The 27,771-nt window shown below is 39.6% G+C and overlaps 1 protein-coding gene across 3 annotated transcripts; it reads left to right on the forward strand.

Annotated features, from left to right (window-relative positions):
* Positions 1-1,515: 1,515 nt before the first annotated feature.
* Positions 1,516-14,981, forward strand: LOC307164118 (interferon-induced very large GTPase 1-like). Of its 3 annotated transcripts, none has more exons than XM_079880548.1 (6): positions 1,516-1,766; positions 3,487-3,648; positions 4,308-4,361; positions 4,573-5,172; positions 6,676-6,755; positions 9,843-14,981. In XM_079880548.1, exons 2-6 carry the CDS (start codon positions 3,606-3,608, stop codon positions 14,637-14,639), a joined length of 5,574 nt encoding a protein of 1,857 aa, XP_079736674.1. In that variant the 5' UTR covers positions 1,516-1,766; positions 3,487-3,605; the 3' UTR covers positions 14,640-14,981. The 3 variants fall into 3 exon arrangements, with proteins under 3 accessions (XP_079736674.1, XP_079736673.1, XP_079736675.1); XM_079880547.1 differs by having other exon boundaries at positions 1,517-1,766; positions 4,305-4,361; XM_079880549.1 differs by lacking the exons at positions 1,516-1,766; positions 3,487-3,648; positions 4,308-4,361 and having other exon boundaries at positions 4,646-5,172; positions 6,679-6,755.
* Positions 14,982-27,771: the final 12,790 nt, after the last annotated feature.

Genomic DNA, 27,771 nt, shown 5'->3' on the forward strand with positions numbered 1-27,771 from the left:
GTGAACACTAGGCAAAACTTTTCTGAGAGAACAAAAGCATTGATTTCCAAATTCAGATAATCCAGATTAAGCTTTTCAAACCTCCGGCCCCAGGATTTAACACAACTGATTTTGCTGTGAAATTTTCCCTTTAATGTTTTACAAATACAGCCAATGGGTACATTAAGAAAGAGAAATAAATATTTTAAAAAAATATATAAATACTTAGGCAGAGCAGGTTTGTGTCTTGCATCATAAATATTCAATTATATGTTAATGAAGCAAAAGTCCGTTGGGTATTTTTAAATGTTTTCGCCTTTGGATGGATGTGATTTAAAAATAATACATAGTAACAACATGCATATTGCGCCTTTTGTGCCAATTCTGGGTGGCTCATCTTACCCCAAGGGTCTAACTTTATCTTTTTATTTCATAATAAATTTATTTCATAACTTTTACTCCACAAATCCAAAAACACTGATGTGTGTGTTTAAAAAAATGTGAGTGTGTTTAAAAAAATTAACACAAAAAACTTTGACATTCAACATTGCAATGACACAGATCACTATATCTGTGTAGACACAGAATTAGATAAAAAAAATAAAAAAAACTGTTTCAGCTGACTACATCTCAGATCAAATTACAAATAGCGTAGCCATTCATCAAAAGTGCTGAGAGGAGATTGTGTGCCATCTATTGCCAGGAGATAAGATTAAGGTGTGTGAGAGTGTGTGTGTGTTTGGGGGTGGGGTATCATCTTAGCCCATGTTACCCTACTTGTTGAGACATGCCTTCACAGGCACCCGTAACGCCAGGTTCACACATACTCTGTTTGCAGTGCGAACAAACTCAGTTACAGCAGTCAGAGAAAACCTAACATAAAGAAAGTCAAGAGTCAAGAGTTCAACTAAAGCAAACACTGATAACCAATGATGACTAAAACTTTATTATTTTCAACAACTAAATCAAACCAAACTTTTATTTTCGATAAAACATCAACATCTAAACACCTGTTAATTCTCAAAAAGAACTTCTGTAGAAGTCTGACAGAAATAAGTTAATCTGTTTAGTAATAAGTGAAGCTGGTAATGCTGTCTGTGGATTTGTTTTAAATCATTACAAATCACACTGTACGACATGGATCTAATGAATGAATGAATGAATGAATGAAAGAACTGAATGAATTTAGAAGAATAATCCGTCATCAGCATGTGCTAGTCATATACAAATAGAGCGAGATGAATCACTTTTTGGCAATTGTGGTTTGTGAAAAATATATACAGTGTGTACCGCCGGGCATAAGGCTGTGTCTGGAAGTCAGTTGTAGTTCTTGTGTTTCTCTTCCCTTCAGTGATTCTGCTTGTTATCATCAGCTGTCTTCAATAATCAAACAATCATCACTGCAATCAATCATTTAATTATCTAATTAACTCTAACACTGCTTTAACACCCTGCTGGTGGTTCCCATATAAACACTGAGCAGTGGTAATTTAACACTGGGGATTTTGTTGTGCACTTATAGAAGAATTCACTTGCAATTGTTCAATATTTATTTGCTTTTTTTTTTTTTCTTATCTGGTCTCTCTTGTGTTATTTTGAATGTTTTTCCCCCTTGTGCAGAACCATCCTCTGTAGATTGTTTTGTCGTCTTGTTTTGTCCTGATACGTAAATCTTTTCACATGCCGGAGGGTGAAAAGGCAACTGAAGTTCACAGACTCCACCCTCCTGTAAACACTGAGAAACTTCTTCCTCGTTCAAAGAGATTCAACAACACCTTGACACGCAGGTATCGCCTTTCTTTATAGCTTTCTTTATTGAATATGTTTTAGAATGTAAAACATTTGATGTAAATATAGAACAGTTTAAGATATAACAAGCGTTATAAATGCAAGTACTGTCTATAATTGTAGTGTCTTTCATTTTGATCTAGATATTTTTATCTCAAAAACAAATTTGTGTGTCAGTGTTTTTTTAGTGTTGTGAACTAAAAGCATTTGGACTAAAAGCATAAAATCTCATAAAATTTAAATGATTTAAAAAACAAATTTGTAATGTGTAGCTGAATGTTTAAATGCAAATATTGTCATTGGGTGTAAGGCAGTTTAATTCAAAACAAAATGTAAGTAGTGGAGAAACCCATCTCAGTTCTCCTCTGGCTTTACAAAATGAGCACAGCGTGACTGATGATAAAATCATAAATACAACACTAGGTCAACGCATGTGTAGTGCCCAGAAAGCCACCGCAATAATGTCACTGTGAGTCAGTTGTTTACAGTGCTCCTTTAGCAGAATGCAAATTTGGTGTAAGCGAAGAATTGGTGAGAGACTGGTGAGAAGGTGAAATAACACTTGAACAATTGAAGAATAAAGGAGCCAACAAAGCCTGTTGGCCTGAGCTGGAGGAAAAGGTTTACAGAAGTGTTTCTTGAACGGGGCGCTGCCGGCAGAGGAGTATCTGCTGTACAGTTACATCTCTGTGCACGTCACTTTTGTTTTGTAAATTAATTTAGGCTTGGCATTAATAATAAATACTGTTTATCTGAAAAACATTATAAGTTATGCTATGCACTGGTATTTCACATTAATATGAATGTAATAAAAAATGCGACATATATTTTTATTCTCAATGCAATTTTGCCACGGTGCGACTTTCTGGAAAATACGGGTAAATACTCAGATTTCCACTGACCGGTTCGTAAGACATGAGACGTAAATAATCATATGCATGTTTGTGTGACGTAAAACATGTAAACATGCACATCATGACACTGCACATATGTGCAAGGTATTTTTGAATCCAATTGAGAACATAGTCAGATTTAGGAATTTACATGTTTAATTTTGTCCTGTTGATCGGATTATTTCAGGTCTACATGACCCCTTTCGGTTTTTAGAAATTTCGGATTGAGCCATCTGTCCGATTACTAACATATTATTTGAGTGCATGTAAATGTAGTAACTGATTGTTGGGGTCTTTGCCGAAATCCGTTGACAACAAGGGTCTGTGTTGGTCTTTTTTTGGGGGGGCTGTAGAGGACTGTGTTGTAAGTATGGTCAGACTGACTCTGGTTATCTTGGGATAATCCTGAGGATGTTTAATCCAGATGTTTTACTGAACCATCTTTCCTACGCTAGAAATGTTAGACTCTGACGAATGCTGACCAGAGACAATCAAACAGACAGAAACTGATGTGAACGTAGAAGCTGTTAACTTTTAAACCCGAGGTAAAAGTGCACGGGGTGTTTTGTAAAGTGTTTCTGCACTGTAAAGTGATCTTTTAGAACAAATGTCAGGAATGCCTGCTGTTGCTTTACAAATCATACACCCAACCTCCAAACCAGTTTTACATGTCACTTGTCTTCTTTATTATGATGCATTTCCTAGCCTTTTTCTTTTCTTTTTTTTTTTTTTTTTTGGTAAAGTATTACAAAAACATCTATTGTTGTGCTTCCAATGTCACTTCTCAAATATTTAGCTTATTTGTTTTATTTATTTATTTTGGTAGAACCAAACAGTTGTTCAACCCTGAATGAATGTAAATGCCAGGAGGACAATGAGCAGTGAAACGGCTCACAGGAAGCGCAGATGCCAAGTGTGTTTATTCAGCACTAAATAAAGGCACCGATGTCATCAGGGGAAGACACAATGGCCAACAAGGAAAGCGAACGTGAGTACATAAAGTGTGCATGAAACTTTCTTGATCAGTCCTCCTAATGTGATCTTGGCCTATTCAGCTGCAGAATATGGTTGTCAGTCCTGTTGTATGGTGTTAAATATGTTCACACACTTCAGTAATTATTGGGAGTGACAACTGCATTTGATTACCAAACCGATCGGGCGGTGTCAAAGTTTCAAGGGTCCAAAGAATGTTTTGTGTTGCTCAATAATGCAATTGAGTTAAAAAATAAATAAATAAAGATTTACATTTTTCCTTTCTGGTAACTTTTCCTTTTCCGGGTAATATTTCTTAAAGTTATGATTTGTTAAAAAAGCAAAAATGCGAAATTTGAACGATGTCTAAATTTCGACATTAAACTTAATAGTACAAAAAAAAATAAAAAAATCCACCAGAAAATAACACGTTTCCCACGTATGAAAAACCTGGAAAATTGGGTTCATAGATTTGTGATCAATAAATGGTCATGCAATCCATAAAAAGTAACAGATCATTCACATTTAACTGTAATTAATTGACATTCATTTTAATTAAAAGTATTTGATTTATGTAATTCACTTGCATAATCCACACTGCATTACTACTCAACATAGTATACTGACTTCAAATCTGTTTAAAGCTTTGTTTTAATGCTTTTTGCTCTGCAGCAGTTGTTCAGACTTCTCGCAGAAGAAGAAACAGCATGGAAATAAACCCCCCCAAGTGTAAGTATCTGAAATTATAAGAAATTATTAACTTTGCGATTTGGACCACACAGACAGTAAGACAATTTAATTATTTTATCGCAACAACAAAGTGTGATATACAACTAATACTGAATTTGTATGACATTTTGCAAAACTGATCAGATAATTTATTGTGGTGCATTTCATAGTGTGGATTAAATTCTGGATTTCTTTGGTGTTGTTTATTTAGTTCTGACAGTTGTACTGTTTGGAAACTCTGCATCTGTCCAGTTTGAACCTGAAAACATTCTGCTTGGAGAAGAAAATCCATTTAAAACTGTAGAAACACCCAGGATTGTTCCTTTACAAAAGGAGAAATCAGAACATCACATCTCCTTGATCAACATGATTGACTTACATGAGACTGACTCTGTGGATCATCTCATCTATCAACTAGTGAATGAACATGAAATCCATGCCTTCATCTTTGTTGTGCGACTGGGTCAGTTAACAGATACTGATAAGATGGGCCTTGAATGGCTTCAGAAAGTGTTTGGAGACAAAGTTCATAAGTTTGTGATCATTCTCTTCACCTACGAGAGAAAAGAAGAGTGTGACACCATAAAAGATTATCTGAAGAAAGACCCTTTTCTGGAGCAACTGCTGGAGAAATGTGGAGGAAGATTTCACTCCTGCAACAAGATGATGAACAACCAATCAGAGATGGGAGACCTGATGAACAAGATTGAGCTTCTGTTTAATGAGAATAATCAGCAGTGTTACACAGGAGAGATGTATAACACAATGCTAAAACAAAGAGAAGGCCTGAAAAACAGTGAATCTCAAAGTGGTAAGAACACAGATTTGGTTTCCTGATGTTTCACATGTTGTTTATTCTGATGTGTTTACCCCTGATGCTACTCTATTTTTAAAAAAATATTCAATAACCATAAACTTATAGAATCAAATATACTAGAATACATGGACCTGCATCTGACACACCAGCTCAATGTTATATTTCAAATTTCAAATTTAAATTTTTTTTTTAATTAATTAATTTAATTAGGCTGGTAATTCAGTCAGTCGGATAGTCTGTCTAGATTAGACGCTACCTATGTCTGTTTTAAATAATTAAACTTTTCCATTCAATCATTTCAACAAGAAATCTACCAGGGATGGAAATATAGTATCAAAATAATAATTTAATTAATAAAAAATATATATATAAAAAAAACATTAATTTCTTGAGGGAATAATTATCTCAGGATTTTATGGGATACTTACAGTAACTTTATAATTTGCCAGAACTGTAGATTAATTTAAACACAGACAGCTGTGCAACATATAATTTATTTGTACTGTAATCCTTTTCTAAGATGGTAAAAGCCTTTTTTTTTTAAGCCTTGTGCACCCTTGTGGACATTTTTGTATTTTTCAGTTTTTTTGATAACTTTGATAATCTGGCACACGTATGTATTTTTATTGGAGATTTATTTTTTAATATTTATTGGATTGGTATTTTACTATTTCACCATCATTTCCTTTAAGAAATCAATTTTGCACTAGGTACACAAAATAGTTCCTCTCAGCGCCTTTTGGACAAAAATGTCTGCATTGAAACCCAGTAAAACTGCATTTTTTTTTATCCCAGGGCCATTTAACTATAAAATGATGCAATATTTGTTAAGAGACTTTCATTCTGTTGGCAATGATTCAAAATTTTCATTTTTACAATTTATTTATTTATTTTTATTTTTTTACCAGATGGTGCAATTTTTTTCAGGTTTGGCCTATAAAGCAAATACTCGCTTTATTCCTGTTTTCTGCTTCGGCAAATTATTGAGCCAATTGGATAAGGGGGTGTTGGTGTGGATTTCAGAGTGTGGTTTGCACCCAAACAAAACATGTGGTACTGTGGTACAAACAGTGGAACTGCGCCCAAACAAAATCTTACTGAAAGCAAATTTTTTTGAGATATCAACCTCAAATTTGGAACACAACTTGTTTAGATTTATGGCTTTGTTTTTCTAGCCATTTTAGAGTTCAACATATTTCATAAAATATACATTTTAAATAAAATAATGTTCATAAATAATTTTCATAAACTTTAACCTATATAACTTTTTTTTTTTTTTTGGTTTTACTTTTTACATTTTTTTACTTCAGCAATAATCTGCCAAAAGGGTCTTCTTTAAAATGATACCAAACTTAAGTCTGTGCTCCTAGGCTTCACATTTTTTATGACAGTGTTTTGACACGGACATTTTTGTCCACTATGGACCTATGTGTAACTTTGTTTTAATTGATGCACAAGAATTAAATTGCATGTGTTTTATTTCTGCTCCCTTTAAAGCAGATTGTTGTTCAGAACCTACAATCAATAAAGAAAGAATGGAAGACACTACAACATCAGAGACTGGAGAAAAATATGGCGTGAGTGCACATTTTTAATATTGGCTGCATTGATAAAACAATTATAGAAATATATATATATATATATATATATATATATATATATATATATATATATATATATATAAAAATTATGACTTTTAATTTAAGCAATACAGTGAAGGAGAATATTTAAACCATTACATCCATATTCAACACAGAACAACGAATGAATAAAGGGGATGAGTGTATACAAATATACACAAAACCAGTGACCACCAAGACTAATTTAATAGACACCGGCAACCAATCATAAAGAAGAAAATAAACTGAAAAATGTACCAAACTTCAAAACAGAAGGCCAAATCAGATCTTTAATGCATTGATTGATTATCAACTTTATTTTTTATCTGAGGTTATTATTATTTTAGATTTTACACTTACACTTGCCCAGATAGATGCTCCTTTTGGTTAAAGGAAATATTTCTTTACAGTAGTTTGCTTTAGAATTAGAATTTAGCATTTTTTATTCAATTTGGAAACTAAAAAAACATGTTAATCTAAGTGAAATTTTGAAATTCAATGCTGATTGTTCATAAACAAACTTTTGGGTCCCTGTCAGTCAGTCAAGTTCGACGTTATGTCGATGTCACAGACGTAATTGGGATCACTTCAGGGAGCCCTATCATCTTCGAGTGTATACAGAACAAGTCAATGCAAATTGGCATGCGAAATTTGCATCTTGCGTCCCGACCCGCAGCGCGGGTACAAATACGGAAGCGGATGAACGCACTTTTGTCTTTCGCTTTGGAGCCGAGCTTCCTGTTTTTCTTCAGAGTGTGACAGACTTCAAAGCAATCTACTTTGTAGGATTAATCTTCTTTGTCTTGGTGTTGGTGTGACGGTGCGATCAGCGAGTGGCCGCAAGCTTGAAGAGCTCAACAACTGCTGTTTTTACAGCAACACAAAAAAATTCTGTGTCGTTTTGATGGGCGTTTCAATTATTGAGAGTGCACAGCAGGCACTATCCATGCTTGTGCACCGTGGCCATCCCTGGGTGCCTCAGCACTATAAGTGTGAAAAGAGTATTTCCCCAAAAGAGCATCACAGGTGTGATACTGTGTCCTTTTCAGGATGTCATTCTGCCTGTGTGTTTCTGGTTGGCCACAATAGTTCATGTTCTCACTGCGGGAACATGACTATTGCAGTGTTAAGGTCGAGACTTGCTTCTCATGGATGACCAGCCGTTTCCTACGGGGCGCCCGCTGATGACCAGATGTCGGTCACAACATCGGAGGGGGAACTTCAGTCTTCTGGAGATGAAAAGTTGGCTGCATAGCCTCCTTCTAGGAGAGTGGTGTTGCCGGAGTCTGACCCACAATTGGCAGCTATGTTAGCCATTTGGGGCTTCGGATCAACTGGGAGAAGAGTAAACTCCTGAAGAATATGGCATCCGCAGCCGCTGTGACGCCGCTCAGATTGCTTCATATGAGTGCTCCAGCACTGGCTTTATGACTGAGTCCCGAGATGGGTGTGGTAACGCAGCTCGTATCGGGTTTCAAGTGTCCAGGCATGCTGTGGTCTTGACAGATGCCTCTGCCACCGGCTGGGGGGCCACGTACAATGGGCATGAGAGTAGAGACTCCATCCCCAGGAGGTCCAACTACTTTGAAGGCGCTTCGGGACTGCACAAGTAGATCTCTTTGCCGCCCCGGACACGTTGCACTGCCAGTTGTTCTACCTCCTGATTGAGGAGACACGATCCCCTCGATCAGGATCAATACTGCCTTCCTTGTCTAGGAAGGCAGTATTGATCCACCACTCCCTTTCGGGACCAGGTGTTGAACCTGTAAGCGCTGCCCCTGGAGGCACAAGAGAATATTTAAGAATATTAAATATATATTTACCAGTCAGTGAGTGTTTGCCAAAGAAGGCGGAGTCTGGCATATAAAAAGGAAGGCCAGACTCACAATCAGGACTTGTTAAGGAGTGAGAGTGCAACTGCGGTGCCTCAAGCAAACCTTTGTGTACTGTGGATACGTTTTGGAGAGTCTGCAAGTAAGCCATTATTTTTTTACATCCTCACGGACCCCAGTTACCGTTTTATTTTCCCCTTTCCCCTTGAAGCGAGCAGTGGCACTCGCTTCATCACAAACAATCATTATTGTAAAAAGCGCTATGTAAATAAAGGTGACTTGACTTGACTACAGGCAGGATGTGGGCTCCGCAGCGTTCCTCTCCTCTGGAAGGGCACACTTCCCCAGTAGTATCCAAGAGTCTGGCTGTATGGGTCATGCGGAACAGCAGTGTGAACTCTTCTCTGAGTCTCCGCCCCAGTCAGTTGGGGGTCGGAGGAACTTAAGCAGGGCACCGGATGTGGCAGTTTTCCAGAGGGATCCCAAATACGTCGGTGATGTCGTAAATGTCAGAGTCGTTGATTTACGTCCCGTCGCCATGGTTCCTGTACCTCGCTGCATGACCGTCCCTATCTAGGCTCCTCAGCGTAAAACAGAGGTGCGTGCATCTGATTCCGTATTTATACCCGCGCTACGGAGCAGGGCGCGAGATGCAAATCTTGCATGTCAATGTGCATTGGCTTGTTCTGTATACACTCGAAGATGAAAGGGATCCCTGAAGTGATCCTTCTTCAGGGAACGAGGGTTACATACATAACCAAGATGTTTTTGACTGCTCTTCAAAATAAGAATTTTTCTATGAAGGATACTCGTAAGCCATACATTCAGGAATTGTAAAAAAAAAAAAAAATTACCATCATACTTGCTAAAGTTTATTTAGATACATGGTAGTATTATGTTATGAAGCTGACTAAAATGCTTAAGGAATTTTGAGAAACTAAAATGTAGGAATAGTGTTTATAATATAGTTACTGTTTTCTCTCAATAAGTGTCATTATGGTTTTTAATGTTTGGTTAAAAGAATGGATTCTACTGTGTAAACAACTGAGGAAAAATAAGAATACAGAAAAAAAGCATCTATAAGAGTTTTTCTACATTAAGCTTTTTGTGCAAAATTCAACACTCTCACAAAATCTAATGGTCAGACTAGAATGATTGTATAGTTCAGTTCTTTAAAACCACTTATCAACATTTTGTTTCTTTTTTTTAACAGGGAAAAAACAATGACTTCGAAACAAGAGTCAGACCAGATCAATGCCAACAACAGGAAGATGCTAAAAAAAACAATCTATTTCACAGACTTCATCTTGAAGGCAGACAACACAATAAACTGAGAACTGCAGATGTTCTTCAGTTAACTGCATATTCATTACAATCACACGAATCTTGTGCTGAAGAGGAGCTGATTCAGACTTTCCTTCAAAAACTGCTGATGATAAACTACAGAGCGAGATACATAAATATTAATAAGGGCAAAGAACAGGATAACACACAACAAAGAGACAAAAACTCAGAAAATGAGGGTGATATTTTTGATGATGTTTTTAAAGATGTAACTTTATCCACGAAAGGAACAAGCCCATCTGAGCGAATTCACCCGATGGATGTTCAGATGGCCGTGTTTCATTGTGCTGATGGCTTTCTGAAGCAGCTGATGGTCACTAAACTGTCTCAGTGTCAGTATGCTCTGCCTCTGCTTGTTCCTGATCCAGACACACAACAGATTGAGTTTCCTCTCTGGACATTCAGACAAATCAACAAGAGCTGGAAGATGAGAAACACAAACAATGAGATCATCAGTCAAACCCATCCGATCTACAATGCACAAACTCCAATGGTGTCTTTCTTCAGGTTTGGCTCTGTGTCTTCATCCAAGTCTCAGCTGATGAACAGTCTGATCAATGAGAAACACAACACGTTCTTCCACAGGAACTGCCCAGGCAGCAGCAGAACCAGAGTCCTGATGGATGGAGTGGTGGAGATCGCCTGGTTCTGCCCCTCTGGGAAAAACACGGATAAATTCACGGACTGTGTTGCGTTCTGTAATCTACACGGTGATGCAGGAGACCATGAGAAACAGATGCAGATCCTCACTGAAATGGCCTCAGTCAATGTTGTTCTGCTATCACAACTGGACAGGCATGACAAAAGTGCAGCAATAATCCAAAACCTGTACAGGAACAGAAAGCCACTCATTTTTCTTTTTACTGAGGATGGTTCTACTGTAACTGAGACAAAGAAAGGGACATTTAAAATTGGTTTGAAAGACAGAAATCAGTCAGAAGTATCTGAAGAACTCAGAAGAGTTATAAATGACTGTCTTTCAGAATCATCTTCCACTTTCAGACTTGAAGATGTGTCCAAACACTCAGACATCAGAGTAGATGAGGAAGATGATGAAGACTGCAGGAGAGGAAGAGAAGCAGCACAGCAGATGATGAGTTTACTGGAGAAGAATGATCTGACAGAAATCAAAGACTCATTTCTGCCTCATCAGGGGAAACTGTGGCATCAGTGGTGTCAGAAGAACAAAGAACTGCATCGACCTCAAGCAGATGAGACAGAAATGGAAATAATTCAAAAGAAAACAGAAATGAAAGAAATACGTGAACAGCAGCATGAATCTAACATCAGTGAGTTTATGCAATACTTTATTAATGAAATTGACTCAGATGCTGCAACTAAAAAAATATGTTTTCTGAAATTGCTTGAAATACACCTGGATGAATATATCTCTGCTGACCTTTCTGCTATACATAAAAAATATGATGAAAAGTGGTCAACAGTTGTAAAACTGAAAGAGAACAATGATAAATCTGAGCAACTCAAAGCTGAACAAACTGACCTTGAGAGAATATCTGAGGAACTTCAAGCTGCAGCCTTTGGTTTGGAGCACATCATGAGGGAGATCGGTCAGATCTATGAATCATGTTCATCTGTGAAGAAAAACAAGAAAGACTTGCAGTTTGACTTCTCTTCTCTCCCGAGTCTCGCAGCAGAGATGATGATCTCTGGATTTCCACTGGAGCTGATGGATGGAGATGCTGCTCATGTTCCTGTGATCTGGATCTCTGCTGTTCTAGATAAACTCCTCCAGAAACTGGGAGACCAGACAGTCTTTGTGCTGTCAGTTTTAGGGCTTCAGAGCTGTGGGAAATCCACCATGCTGAATGCCATGTTTGGACTCCAGTTTGCCGTCAGTGCTGGCAGATGCACCAGAGGAGCTTTCATGCAGCTGGTCAGAGTCTCAGACGAGATGAAAACACAGATGAACTTTGACTATATTCTGGTTGTTGACACTGAGGGTCTTCGTGCTCTAGAACTGGCTGGAAGATCAACAAGAGATCAAGACAATGAATTGGCCACATTTGTTGTTGGTCTTGCAAATCTGACCTTGATCAACATCTTTGGAGAAAACCCATCTGAGATGCAGGACATTCTTCAGATTGTTGTTCAGGTCCTCATGAGGATGAAGAAGGTCAAACTGAATCCCAGATGTGTGTTTGTGCATCAGAATGTTTCAGACGTCACAGCTGGAGAGAAAAACATGGAGGGAAGGAGACGACTGCAGGAGACACTGGATAAGATGACAAAACTTGCTGCTGAAGAGGAAGTCTATGATGCTGAATGTTTCAGTGATGTCATTAGATTTGATGCACGGAATGATGTGAAGTATTTTGCTCATCTTTGGGAGGGAAACCCACCCATGGCACCACCAAACCCAAACTACTGTGAGAATATTCAAGAACTAAAGGAAACTATTATGTCTCATGCAGCAAAATCAGATAAAATAATGCTGACACATTTAAAAGATCGTATTAAAGATCTCTGGGAGGCTTTACTGAAGGAACGATTCGTCTTCAGCTTCAGGAATTCTCTAGAGATTTCAGCCTACAGGAAACTGGAGACCGAATACAGCAAGTGGTCCTGGAGTCTTCGCAGTGCCATGATGGAAACTGAGAACAAACTACACAACCAAATAGAAAATGAAGCAATTCATGAAGTCGAGGAAACTGATCTTCAAACAGAACTGAAGAAAACAAGTGAAGAAGTGGAGAAATCAATGTCAGAATTCTTTGACAAAGACAAAAATAAAGATATTCTGATTCACTGGAAATCATCATTTGAAATAAAAATTAAAGATGTTCAGGGAAACATTGTAAGAGAAACAAAAAGGAAATTAAACGAGATTCTTCAGCAGCGAGACCTAAAGAAAAAGATTGATGCTCTGAAGACACATCATGAAAACACTCTCTATGAAAAGAGCAAAACACTTGCCTTAAAACTCAAAGACAAAGCAAATGATGAAGAAACACTGAAGAAAGAATTTGATGTGTTTTGGAAACAGTATGTAAAGAAGATCATCACAGACACTCCTGCAATTAAAGACACTGACATTCTGAAAGATGTTAAAAGGCTCCTCAATGACATCCATCAGGGATGTCTCCCTGTAGACCACAGAAACGATGATAGTGAATACAATATTTTAAATGTGTTGAGTTTTTCTGAGTATGTTATTTTCAAAAGGTCCACAAAAAAAGAGATGCAAGATGCTGTAAAAGATGCTTGTCAAACAGTTAAAGGAAGATCTGGATCTGCACAAACTTTGTCTCCAGAGGATGAATCTGAAATAAGATCATTTGTCACAGATGTTGAACAGCAAACAGACAGAATGATTCAGTCATTAAACATTTCAAAGATGGGCTACAACATCAGCTACATTCAAAAACTCACAGGTTACATCAAGAAGAGAGTAGCAGAACATCAGGAAGGACCAGTGAAATATGTGTTTAAGAATGAATTCTTCATGGATTTGGTTCTCTCCATCTGTAAGAAAGCAAACAAGATGATCTCTGAACAACAAAGACTGTTCAAGGAAGCCAATGATCCAGTTATATATTTGGAGAGGAAGAGAGGAGAGTACTATAGTATTTTCCAGAAATACTGTCATGGAGCAACATCAGCTGCCATTTTTGGCAAGATCATCTGTCAGAAACTTAAAGAGCCCATTGAGCAGAGTGTCCACAAGAAGACTGCCAGAGATCTGGCTGGTGAAATGAGATCAAACTGTGAATCACTGAATGGAAACAGATCAAATCTGGAGAAACACATCCTGAAGACACTGGCAGAAGAGGAGGATTTTGACAAATACATAAATTACATAAAAAATCCCAGAGATCACTTCAAGAGTTTCATCAGAAATGAAGTCAGTCGGTACATCACTGATAAGTTCAATGTATGTGTTTTACTCAAGATGAAGCAGAACATTAAACTCCTGCAGCAGAAGATCATGGACGCAGCACATGAATCTACTGAACATGTTCAAGAGAACAGTGGAGATGTTGGTTTGTGGTTGAAGAGTTTCACACAGCAACTCTCAGATGTGCTGATCTTCTCTGAAAAAGACCTCAGTGGAGTCAAACATGATGATGTTGATGATTTTAACCTCCTCGAAGACGTGATACGACAAGAACTTATTGCTATAGTGTCAGACATCAATAGTAGTTTCAACACAAAGACTTTTCCAGTAAATCTGGACTATAAGTTCAGACCAGATGAGATTCTGATTGATCACTTCTGTAAGTGCTGTTGGGTTCAGTGTCCGTTCTGTAACGCCATCTGCACCAACACCATGGAAAACCATGATGGAGATCACAATGTTTCATTTCATCGTGTTATCGGACTAAGTGGAATATATTACTCTTATACAGAACACCTGTCTGCCCATATCTGCACATCAGCAGTAGCAAACAGCAATCTATATTTTTATCCCAATGAATCACAAAAAGTTCTCTGGAGAGAATACAGAACAGCAGGAGGAGTTTATGCAAAGTGGTGCATTACTCCTGATCTCTCTGAACTGCCCTACTGGAAGTGGTTTGTGTGCAGATTCCAGAAAGATCTGGAAAAACACTACAGTAAAACTTTTGAGGGGCAGGGTAAGATACCAGATGAATGGAAAAAGTACTCTAAACAGGATGCTCTAGAGAGTTTGGATAAATATATTTAGTTTACATTTGCAAATTGCTATGGATAAAAGTGTCTTTATAAAAGTTCAGCTCATTTAGCTGAACAAGTAAGTTAAGTTTTAGGTCTTTGATTTACAGAACACAGTATGAAATTACTTTGTTCCTAACTTCAGTGAGTCTGAAATCATTTAATCCTCAGTGTACAGATTAAAGTATTCTATTTTAAAAGACAGTATATGTTTAAGGTTCACACCTGTAGATCATTTTCTTTGTTCTGAAACCGGGACTTAATGTGTTACAATTAGGGCTACCCCTAATAGCCAACAAAACATTAACTGACGAGAATAGGCTTAGAGTTTTATTAGACGGTTGGTCAAAGAAAACATGTTCCATCGGCCTCAACTGTTAAGGGTGTACTTTTATGCGTGTTAAAACATTGTGCTTTTGTAAAATAAAGCAAACAAAGCTCTCTGCCCTCTCAGTCTCCCTGAACAGCAGCGCGTCACAAAAATGAACCAAAACTCAGTGTTTATGATACTTGCCTCACAGACATGAGAAATATATCTATACAAAGCTTGAAATGTCTACTTTTAAACGAACCAATTCAAATCTAAAAAACAAATAAAATCTTAGTATGTAATCCATATGAAACATGCATTTTTCTCTAAAGGTGCATGACCTATATACTGCGAAGATGGCAAGTCAGGATGTTCAACTTCATCTTTACAGCTGACACTGTACACTATAGTTTTTAATAATTAAAATGTTTCCTTGCTATTTTTTCTCTAACACATGCATAATCACTACTTTTGCCAGTGCTTTGTGGCAAGCTTTATGCATGAATAGGCTATATATTAACCCCCTGGGTTCGACAATCGCACCGGCGATAGGCTCGCTTTTTTTCTTATCAGTGCAAAAGAGATTCAAAATACTCTGTTGACTTTGATCAAGTTTCATACATCAATCGATCCTGTTAAGTGTGTATTTTTTTTGTGTATACTCACAATAAAAACAACGTGTTGTGCTTTTTACCAAATAAAGAAAAATAAACATGATGTGACATGATTCTGCTTTCTTTGTCAGTGAAGTCCATTCTGAAACACGTCCGAAAATCAACTGTAACTCAGCGAATACTCACACAGGCATGAAGCTTGAATTCTCTTCTTTTAAATGAAGTAATTTTTATAAAAAACAAATATTCAGTTTATGTAATATGTATGAAAAGAGAGAGATGTCAGTCGTTCGATGAGCTCATCTTAGCTAATTATGTTTTAATGTGACCCCGCCCACGGAGAGCGCGCGCTATTCAAACGCAAATGATCTGAGGCAATCCATGCAAACCTGTGAAACGCCCATCAGCTGGATAACACACCGCGAGTTCACTTTCAGACTCATGTACTTTACGACATCATCAACTAAGATGTTATTATAGTGTTTGTTCCAATGTAGGCTATATTCAAACTAATGAATCCTTAACTTTGAATTACATATGATAAACTGTATACTTTAGTTTTTACAAAGAAAGATTACACTGGAAATATTGTTACACTTTTAATTGTTGTTGTAATTGTATAACCTTTTGAATAAAATAGCAAATATATATATATATATATATATATATATATTGTCCTTGCATTCTTTCTTGTGGCTCAGTCACACACCTGAATGAAAGGCTCATTATGTATGCAGCCTCATTATGCGGGTCGTTGTCTTCTCAGGTGTGAATCACGCCCACTCGCATATTGCCTTTCCATACAAAAAGTGTCTTACAAAATTTAAATCAATGTATTGTTTTATGTGAATGATTAGGCAGGATGATTTTCACATCATTTTGAAGAAAAAAACTCTAGGCGACAAAATGCATTATTCAGAAGTCTTGTGGACACATATTTAGTATGTGTTTTGTGGCCTTATTTCAGAAACTTTCATTTTTAGTTTTTTTAATTAACCATGCATAAACATTATTTTCTCAAAAATACAAACATGTACATACATGTTGCTCACATATTATGGTAGCCCTGTTTGTGCTAAATAGTGTAATTACACCTTTGCCATTAATATGTTTATAAGCAACTGAAAAAAGCACAAATGTCAGGGCATGGCAAACCATCTCAAGGACCCCAAAACACCTCAGACCCCAGAGGGTTAAAGGCTCATTATAGTTTAGTATTCCCCTAGAATAAAATAAACTAAATTTATATAAATGTGTGATTAGTCAACTAATGACTTAAATTAATAACTATACCAGTAGACTAGAAAAAGCTTTAGTTGGGGGCAGCCATAGATACAATGTTGCATTTTCTTCTTTGTTTGGTTCGCTTTCATAAGGCTACACCTCAAAGAGCACCAACATTTGTTTATGTAAAAATTTTTTGTTTTTTTGTAAAACTTCTTATTGCTCAGAGTTCACCTTTTTCTGTTCCTGTGTTATCCATCAAGACGGATTGACAAATTTGCTCCGCAGGCTTATGTGGCTTTATCTGTAACTGTTGTGACACACAAACCCTTATACGAATGTGGCCTTGATTCCCACTCTGACAGATACATTTGATATATTTAATTATATGAAGGCTTCGTCAGGACAGCATTCTTGCACAAAGAGCAATTACTCAGATTGTGAGGATCTCTTTAATTTTCAACCACAAAAACTCACAGAATCAAACACTGCTGCTTTTTATATAACACATTTCCTGCTATGAATTATAATACTGCTTAGTTTGTTGGTCCATTGGGTCTGATTTCCCAGAGTTTGTTTTCAATCAGGCCGAGACCACCTTGTTCAGGCAATCTTGGAGCAAATGTTTTGGTGTGGATTAGAGTGCGATTGTTGTGTGACAATACTGATTGAGTTTAATCCTTAAAACAGTTCTACCAGAAAGACTCAGGAGATAAAATGATATAACAAAGCATATATTTATTAATTGCCCAGCAAGCAAATATTTGTTCTTTGGCGTAGACCCCATCCGTAGCGCACAATCCAAGGGTTGCGGAAACTGCATTTCCTGCCTGAAGATGAAGGCAGGGGCGTAGCCGAACCCCGGGAGGTATGGGAAGGAACCATCCTGGTGGTTGTGGGGAGGATGGAGGGGAAGGGACCATTCCTGGTGGAGGTGGGGAGGATGGAGGTAATTGACTGCGTCATGCATCTGCAAACTCAGACATGTGTAAGTGGCAGTCTTTTATACTGCAAGTATTAGCACATGATTTGGTTAGATGTGAAGGTAATAAGTGACGTAACGATTGAGTCTTCCTAACAGAACTTACGCTAAAGCTTTCATTTTTGTCTCCTGATTTCCCCATTACCCATTCTAGTCTAGGTCCTGGGTAAGATTTGTATGCACTTCATTTAGCGGAGAATATCTCAACTGTTATAGACTAATATGACCCCACTGAACAACGTACGTGGGATGTGTGCCAAAATCTCTACCCGGGACGAAAGTCCTGAAAATGACCACAACCTGTGACACTATTATCACACTACAGGTGAATGGGACTTTTTCTTCCCTTTATAGATATCCTCATACATTTCTACCAGTTTAGTCTTCATATTAAGACAAATACTTTTTGTATTACACTTTGTCTTAAAAATAAAATAAAATAAAATATGCAAATTAGGCAATATCTCATTAAATGTGTACATACAGTACAGTGGGGAGAACAAGTATTTGATACACTGCCGATTTTGCAGGTTTTCCTACTTATAAAGCATGTAGAGGTCTGTAAGTTTTATCATAGGTACACTTCAAATGTGAGAGACGTAATCTAATCCAGAAAATCACATTGTATGATTTTTAAATAATTAATTTGCATTTTATTGCATGACATAAGTATTTGATCACCTACCAACCAGTAAGAATTCCGGCTCTCACAGACCTGTTAGTTTTTCTTTAAAGGGACATTGGCCCTCATTTATCAAAAGTGCGTACACCAAATTTCCAGCGTACACCTGGCGTACACCCAAAACCACGGTGACTTTGAGATTTATCAATATGGACGTTGGCGTACGGCACGCTCAAATCCTACGCCAGCTCAGGAGGTGGTGTACGCACGTTTTGAGTGCGGGAATGCGCAGAAAAACAATTCCTAACACCACAAAACGCACTGACAAACTAAAAGATATGATATATTATGACCCACTGTAAAAAAAAACAACAACATAGTAATTATAAACTTCAGTGTTTATTTTTGTGCAACATGGACTTCAATGTTTAATTTGAGTGACTTTACCAAAGCATTTGAATTGTAGGCGTATTCCTTAAGTTGCGAGCCTGTGCGCTTTACCTGACGTTTCAAGCCGTGTTTATACTTTCGCCTGGCTCCGCAGCGCGAGTCTCCACAGACTGCGCGCGCACCTCCCCAAACGGATGAGGCGTTTATACTCGACGCGCTCGCCGTTGTACTATTCTTTAAAACGATGGTTAGGCCAGGGTTAGGCCCGGCAGGTGTGCACGGACTGGGTTTAGTAATGAAAGGCTTTCAATGACCAAAAAAAAATTCAGACTGACAAAATAATAAAAATGACATTCTTCTTCTTTTAAATAATAATAATAATAATACAAATAATAATAATAACGACATTCTTCTTCTAAATAACAATAAGCGTCATTAATAATAAAAATCTAGAAATCAATTTAGTTTCTTTCCACTTCCCTGGTTTTGCTTTCTCTTTCTCAAAGAAGTTTCTCTTCTTTGCCGTCTTCCGTGTGTCCATGGCGTAAAATGAGGGTGTGAGGGGAGCGGAGACTTGAATATATAGGGGCGTGTTATTCTAATGACGCTCGTTTTCAGCCGCGGCATTTATCAAGGGGAGGTATTGCGTACACCTGGATTTCAAAGGTACGCACAGCTTCATAAATCAGGCGATGAGAGGAGTGTAAGCATAATCTTACGCCAATATATACGCCCATTTATACACAAGAATGATAAATGAGGGCCAGTGTGTAGGATTTTCTCCCATCTAGTGGTGAAATTGTATTTTGCATTCAAACGAATAGTGCTCTCCAGCCCCTCGCTTTTTCAAATGCGTGTTGCAACTACGGTAGCCGTTATATACCAAAAAGCTATGACAGGATGTCTTGTAATAGCACTTCATTGAGTTTTCCTTCGGGTGAACTGGTTTGTTATTTCAAACAAACTGCAACTTGACACAACGAACAAACGAATGTTATAGTTTTGAACAAACAAAACTTACAACCTTGTTTTTAGTGCCTTCTCTACTTTACTCAATAGCTGCTATTCGTCAAAGAGCCTGTTTAACTTTTAACTATAAATGTTCTACTGTCTATATAATCAAGTACACAACAAAGCAATGAAAAAAAGCTTGTAATTAAGACCGTAACATTGACTTACCTGTCGAGAAGAAAGCAGGCAACTTCAGCATCTCTTTTGAAAGCTTTCTCCATTAGCTATCCTGACATTAACCCTTGTTTTTTGTAATCTCCGGTCACGTTTCCGTTTACGGTCTATTTTGGACTTTTCCGATGACTCCTTATTGTGTGACTCAGCATTTGTATGGTCCTCCATTATAAATAACCGTGCAGTGCAGCCTTTAAAACTTGCCGGGGCAGTGACGAGCGCCTCTTCTCTGCTCCTCCGTTTCTGCTGGTCTCAGTCATGTGACGCTGGCTCTGAATGAAAATGCGTTGTGGAAACGCGTTGGCCTAGTACTTTTTGTTCCTCTCTGCTATTATAGTTTTTCAAGATGGCGGAACTACATGGAAGCCTCCGTGGACCTACCCGTCCCATGTATATAAAGATAATAAATTCTTCGTTTAGGAGGATAAGTCAGATCATTGGCAGAGGTATTTGTACACCATTGAGGACATATTTATGAATAAAAATATTGATTTTAGATAATAAAATACCTAAAAAGCTACACATTGTCCCTTTAAGAAGCCCTCCTGTTCTCCACTCATTACCTGTATTAACTGCATCTGTTTGAACTCATTACCTGTATAAAAGACACCTGTCCACACACTCAATCAAACAGACTCCAACCTCTCCACAATGGCCAAGACCAGAGAGCTGTGTAAGGACATCAGGGATAAAACTATAGACCTGCACAAGGCTGGGATGGGCTACAGGACAATAGGCAAGCAGCTTGGTGAGAAGGAAACAACTGTTGGCGCAATTATTAGAAAATGGAAGAAGTTCAAGATGACAGTCAATCTTTCTCGGTCTGGGGCACCATGCAAGATCTCACCTCGTGGGGCATCAATGATCATGAGGAAGGTGAGGGATCTACACGGCAGGACCTAGGCAATGACCTGAAGAGAGCTGGGACCACAGTCTCAAAGAAAACCATCAGTAACACACTACGCCGTCATGGATTAAAATCCTGCAGCACACGCAAGGTCCCCCTGCTCAAGCCAGCGCATGTCCAGGCCCGTCTGAAGTTTGCCAATGACCATCTGGATGATCCAGAGGAGGAAGGGGAGAAGGTCATGTGGTCTGATGAGACAAAAATAGAGCTTTTTGGTCTAAACTCCACTCGCTGTGTTTGGAGGAAGAAGGATGAGTACAACCCCAAGAACACCATCCCAACCGTGAAGCATGGAGGTGGAAACATCATTCTTTGGGGATGCTTTTCTGCAAAGGGGACAGGACGACTGCACCGTATTGAGGGGAGGATGGATGGGGCCATGTATCGCGAGTTCTTGGCCAACAACCTCCTTCCCTCAGTAAGAGCATTGAAGATGGGTCGTGGCTGGGTCTTCCAGCATGACAATGACCCGAAACACACAGCCTGGGCAACTAAGGAGTGGCTCCGTAAGAAGCATCTCAAGGTCCTGGAGTGGCCTAGCCAGTCTCCAGACCTGAACCCAATAGAAGATCTCTGGAGGGAGCTGAAAGTCTGTATTGCCCAGCGACAGCCCCGATACTGAAGGATCTGGAGAAGGTATCTGGACTATCTATTTGTGGACACAACTTCAGCAGCTCAGTCCCAAAGTGTGATTTGGCACTCTTCCTCAAGTAACCGTCTTTGTCAACCAAGAAGATTGCAGAGTTGGTGATCTCATGCTGGAGTAGCTCCTCGACTGTGAACTGTAACTGGCAATTCCTGTATGTTGCTTAATAGGTTGAATGTTTTTTAGCCATTTTCTTTATATCAAATCAGAATGCTTACACTCTTCTATGACCTTATAATCATGGTCATTGTGAACATTGTGATCACCTCAGAAAATCTGTAGCTTCAAGGGTTTATATGTACGCATATTTAATGAGATATTGCCTAATTTGCATATTTTATTTTATTTTTAAGACAAAGTGTAATACAAAAAGTATTTGTCTTAATATGAAGACTAAACTGGTAGAAATGTATGAGGATATCTATAAAGGGAAGAAAAAGTCCCATTCACCTGTAGTGTGATAATAGTGTCACAGGTTGTGGTCATTTTCAGGACTTTTGTCCTGGGTAGAGATTTTGGCACACATCCCACGTTGTTCAATGGGGTCATATTAGTCTATAACAGTTGAGATATTCTCCGCTAAATGAAGTGCATACAAATCTTACCCAGGACCTCCACTATTCACCAGCTTATTGTGGATGTCACTTTTTGAGTTTATTTTTGTATACACTTTGTATAGTCACCAATATAGTTTCCCAATAATCAGAAGTTGAGGCCCTATTTAGATTGGTCTAACAACACTTTGTTGTTCTAAATGGAAAATGACTAATGAAGATAATCGAAGATAACGTCAGTAAACTATGGAGTGCCGCAAGAATCTGTGTTAGGCCCTCTGCTATTCTCAATATATATGATCCTCATCCGTTTGGGGAGGTGCGCGCGCAGTCTGTGGAGACTCGCGCTGCGGAGCCAGGCGAAAGTATAAACACGGCTTGAAACGTCAGGTAAAGCGCACAGGCTCGCAACTTAAGGAATACGCCTACAATTCAAATGCTTTGGTAAAGTCACTCAAATTAAACATTGAAGTCCATGTTGCACAAAAATAAACACTGAAGTTTATAATTACTATGTTGTTGTTTTTTTTACAGTGGGTCATAATATATCATATCTTTTAGTTTGTCAGTGCGTTTTGTGGTGTTAGGAATTGTTTTTCTGCGCATTCCCGCACTCAAAACGTGCGTACACCACCTCCTGAGCTGGCGTAGGATTTGAGCGTGCCGTACGCCAACGTCCATATTGATAAATCTCAAAGTCACCGTGGTTTTGGGTGTACGCCAGGTGTACGCTGGAAATTTGGTGTACGCACTTTTGATAAATGAGGGCCAATGTCCCTTTAAAGAAAAACTAACAGGTCTGTGAGAGCCGGAATTCTTACTGGTTGGTAGGTGATCAAATACTTATGTCATGCAATAAAATGCAAATTAATTATTTAAAAATCATACAATGTGATTTTCTGGATTAGATTACGTCTCTCACATTTGAAGTGTACCTATGATAAAACTTACAGACCTCTACATGCTTTATAAGTAGGAAAACCTGCAAAATCGGCAGTGTATCAAATACTTGTTCTCCCCACTGTACTGTATGTACACATTTAATGAGATATTGCCTAATTTGCATATTTTATTTTATTTTATTTTTAAGACAAAGTGTAATACAAAAAGTATTTGTCTTAATATGAAGACTAAACTGGTAGAAATGTATGAGGATATCTATAAAGGGAAGAAAAAGTCCCATTCACCTGTAGTGTGATAATAGTGTCACAGGTTGTGGTCATTTTCAGGACTTTTGTCCTGGGTAGAGATTTTGGCACACATCCCACGTTGTTCAATGGGGTCATATTAGTCTATAACAGTTGAGATATTCTCCGCTAAATGAAGTGCATACAAATCTTACCCAGGACCTCCACTATTCACCAGCTTATTGTGGATGTCACTTTTTGAGTTTATTTTTGTATACACTTTGTATAGTCACCAATATAGTTTCCCAATAATCAGAAGTTGAGGCCCTATTTAGATTGGTCTAACAACACTTTGTTGTTCTAAATGGAAAATGACTAATGAAGATAATCGAAGATAACGTCAGTAAACTATGGAGTGCCGCAAGAATCTGTGTTAGGCCCTCTGCTATTCTCAATATATATGCTGCCACTTGATAATATTATAAGAAAACATGGAATTAGTTTCCACTGTTATGCTGATGACACTCAATTATATATTTCATCACGACCAGATGAAAACGCTAAATTATCTAAATTGACAGAGTGTGTTAAAGATATAAAATACTGGATGACGTGTAATTTTCTGCTATTAAATTCAGATAAAACGGAGGTATTACTTATTGGTCCAAAAAACTGCCCACAAAACCTCTTACAATACAACTTCAATTTAGAAGGATGTCCTGTTACTTTATCCACTACAGTAAAAGACCTGGGTTTTATACTATACCGTAACTTGTCTTTCAAAAATCATATCTCATATGTTACAAGAACAGCCTTTTTCCACCTTAGAAACATTGCTAAGCTACGTAACATGCTATCTGTTTCTGATGCAGAAAAGTTAGTTCATGCATTCATGACCTTGAGACTAGATTACTGTAATGCTTTATTAGCTGGTTGTCCTGCATCCTCAATAAACAAGCTACAGTTAGTCCAAAATGCAGCTGCTTGAGTTCTTACTAGGTCAAGAAAATATGATCATATAACACCAATTCTATCGTCTCTACACTGGTTACCTATTAAAGGTATAGTGGAGGATCTTTCCGAATTTTAGATAAGACCCGCCCTCTCCACTTTTGAATAAGTTTGATTGATTCACCAGAATGATTGACAATTAGGAGGACCAATAGTATAGGTGATCCACCCGGAAGTAAAAAATCCTCCGCTATACCTTTAAGTTCCGTATCAATTACAAAGTATTACTACTGACCTATACAGCCCTAAATGGTTTAGCTCCAGTGTATTTATGTCACGGTTCATGAATCGGCTGTCTCATTACTGATGTGTGTGTGTGTGTGTTGTGTGTGTGGGTGTGGTTACTCATTGTGGTGATTATTGTTGCCAGCTGTATTCAATCCCCGTTCCCTTTATATGTGCAGTAATTCCCATCTCATGTTGTCAGATCGTTGTGGCTTCCCCGGTGTCGTGTCCTGTTCCCGTGTGTGGCTCTCATCTCCTCGTGTGGATTCCTGTCTTCGTGGATTTGCTTCGTTGTGTGTTCACGCGTCTGGATTGTTTATTGTTCCTGGTTCCTGAGCACGCCGTTCACCGCACACCATCACCGGGTTGCCCATTGAAGTCCCTGCGTCATTCCTTCATCTGAGTGTTGTTCCCGACCTGTGTATTCTGACCTTTAAATAAACATTCTTTTACTTGCGATTGTATCCGTCTCTGTACTGTTACAGAACGATCTGACCTACTATGGATACAGCAAGTACTGCCAGATTGAATGAGTTCATCACGCATAGCGTCACAAGAATGGATCAACAAGGAGAAGAGATCGCGAACACAGGTCGCGCGGTTCAGACACTCGTGACGCAGGTGTCCGAGCTCACCCAACAGCTACAACTTCTCCGTGTTCCCACTGCGCCGCCCACACCGCCCGTTCAACCCCCCCCGCCTCTGCAAGAGAATCAGCCGGAGCCTCGTCTGCCCACGCCAGAGAAATACTCAGGTGAGCCCGAGTATTGTAGGGCTTTTCTCACTGCTTGTTCTTTGCACTTTGCATTGCAGCCACGGACCTTTTGCACCGAACAGTCTAAAGTGGCGTTCGTGTTGACACTACTGTCGGGGAAGGCGGCTCTCTGGGGAACGGCGGTGTGGGAAAACCAAAACATCTGCTGCGCCTCGTTCCAGGCACTCTCCTCGGAGATGAGAAGAGTATTCGATCGAGCGGTGGCGGGTAAGGAGGCAGCCAGATTACTCGCTGATCTACGCCAAGGAAATGGCTCGGTGTCGGACTATTCCATCCAGTTCCACACCCTGGCTGCAGAGTGCCAATGGAACGAGGAGGCGCAGTGGGACATGTTCCTGCATGGGTTGGCTGACCGCGTTCAGAAAGAGATTTACATCCTGGACCTTCCCAAGACCCTGGATGGCCTGGTGGATCTTGCGCTGAGGGTTGATGCTCGTCTTGATCGTGTGACTTCTCGTGCACAGCAGAGTCGACTCCAGCACCATCCTGAGGATCCACGGGCCAGCGGCGGGAACGCGGTCAGCCCAGTTCCAGATCATGAACCCATGCAGGTAGGGAGAGCTCGGCTTTCCCGGGAGGAGAGGGAGAGGCGGAGATCCCAGGGACTCTGCCTTTACTGTGGCAAGGCTGGCCACTTCCTTTTTTGCTGCCCGGTAAAAGAGCAAGCCCGATAGTAAGTATGAGGCTACTATCGGGTGGGATCTCCGCCGAGAAGACCTCATCACCATCATCGACCCTCCTCCCGGTAAGACTGAAATGGGCAACCTCCACGCATCGCACTCAAGCACTGCTGGATTCGGGAGCAGAGGGTAATTTTATGGACTTCGGACTTGCACTCAAACTCCAGATCCCTATCACTCCCCTTTCCCACAAAATCTCCGTCAACGCACTCAATGGACAAGAACTTCCTGAAATCTCCCACACTACTGAACTACTTAAACTTATTACTTCTGGCAATCACACCGAGAACATTTCCTTTTTACTCATGGATTCACCACTAGCACCAGTGGTTTTAGGGCACCCGTGGCTCACTCAACACAACCCCCATATCGACTGGCACAATAATTCTGTTTCCTCTTGGAGAAACCATTGTCATGAGTCATGTTTGGTGTCTGCCTGTTCGTCTGTGTCTGGTTCTGTGTTTCAGAGTGAGGCAGCGGATTTGTCTAACGTGCCCGCGGAGTACCTCGACCTGAAGGAGGTGTTCAGTAAGTCTCATGCTGCTTCTCTTCCTCCGCATCGTTCCTATGACTGTGCGATAGATCTACTGCCAGGTAAATCTCCGCCTAAAGGCAAACTCTACTCTCTTTCTGTTCCCGAGAGGGAGGCCATGGAGAAATATATTTCTGATTCTTTAGCCTCTGGGTTCATCCAGCCTTCCTCTTCTCCTGCGGGGGCGGGGTTCTTTTTCGTTGGGAAGAAGGATGGCTCTCTGCGACCTTGTATTGATTACCGAGAGCTGAACAACATCACGGTAAAGAATTCTTATCCTTTGCCGTTGATGTCTTCGGCTTTCGAGAGGTTGCAGGGAGCATCCATTTTCACGAAACTGGACTTGCGTAATGCATATCATTTGGTTCGCATCAGGAAGGGGGATGAATGGAAAACCGCTTTTAATACCCCTAGGGGGCACTTTGAATACTTGGTTATGCCCTTCGGGCTTTCCAACTCCCCAGCGGTTTTCCAAGCACTCGTCAATGATGTGTTGAGAGACATGGTCGATCAGTTCATATATGTTTACCTGGATGACATATTGATTTTTTCTTCGTCTCTCCAGGAACACGTTCAACACGTCAGACGAGTGCTCCAGAGACTGTTAGAGAATGGGCTTTTTGTCAAGGCGGAGAAATGCGCGTTTCATGCACAGTCTGTTCCTTTTCTAGGGTACATCATCTCTTCTGAGGGAGTGCGCATGGATCCTGACAAGATTAAGGCTGTGGTAGATTGGCCAAAGCCAGATTCCCGTAAGGCCCTACAGCGGTTTCTGGGGTTCGCCAATTTTTATCGGCGTTTCATTCGCAATTACAGCCAACTAGTCGCACCTCTGACTGCCTTGACCTCCCCCCGAACGACGTTCAGGTGGTCGAACACTGCCGAGGCAGTGTTCGTCAAACTCAAAGGTCGTTTTGTTTCGGCCCCCATTCTCATCACCCCTGATCCCACACGTCAGTTCGTGGTGGAGGTCGACGCGTCAGAGGTGGGAGTAGGAGCAGTGCTTTCTCAACGCGCTTCCTCAGACGACAAGATGCATCCCTGCGCGTTTTATTCTCATCGACTATCGCCTGCCGAACGCAATTATGACATTGGTAACAGAGAGTTGTTGGCGGTCAAGTTAGCGTTGGAGGAGTGGCGTCATTGGTTAGAGGGGTCAGGGGTCCCCTTTATCGTTTGGACCGATCACAAGAACCTTGAATATATTAGATCTGCTAAAAGACTCAACTCCAGGCAGACTCGGTGGGCACTTTTTTTCGGACGTTTTGACTTTGTTCTCTCGTACCGCCCGGGTTCCAAGAACATCAAACCCGACTCTTTATCTCGTATTTTTGATCCTTCCGAACGCCCGGTGACTCCCG

This window comes from Squalius cephalus (assembly GCF_949319135.1).
Source record: "Squalius cephalus genome assembly, chromosome: 1".
Classification (NCBI taxonomy): domain Eukaryota; kingdom Metazoa; phylum Chordata; class Actinopteri; order Cypriniformes; family Leuciscidae; genus Squalius; species Squalius cephalus.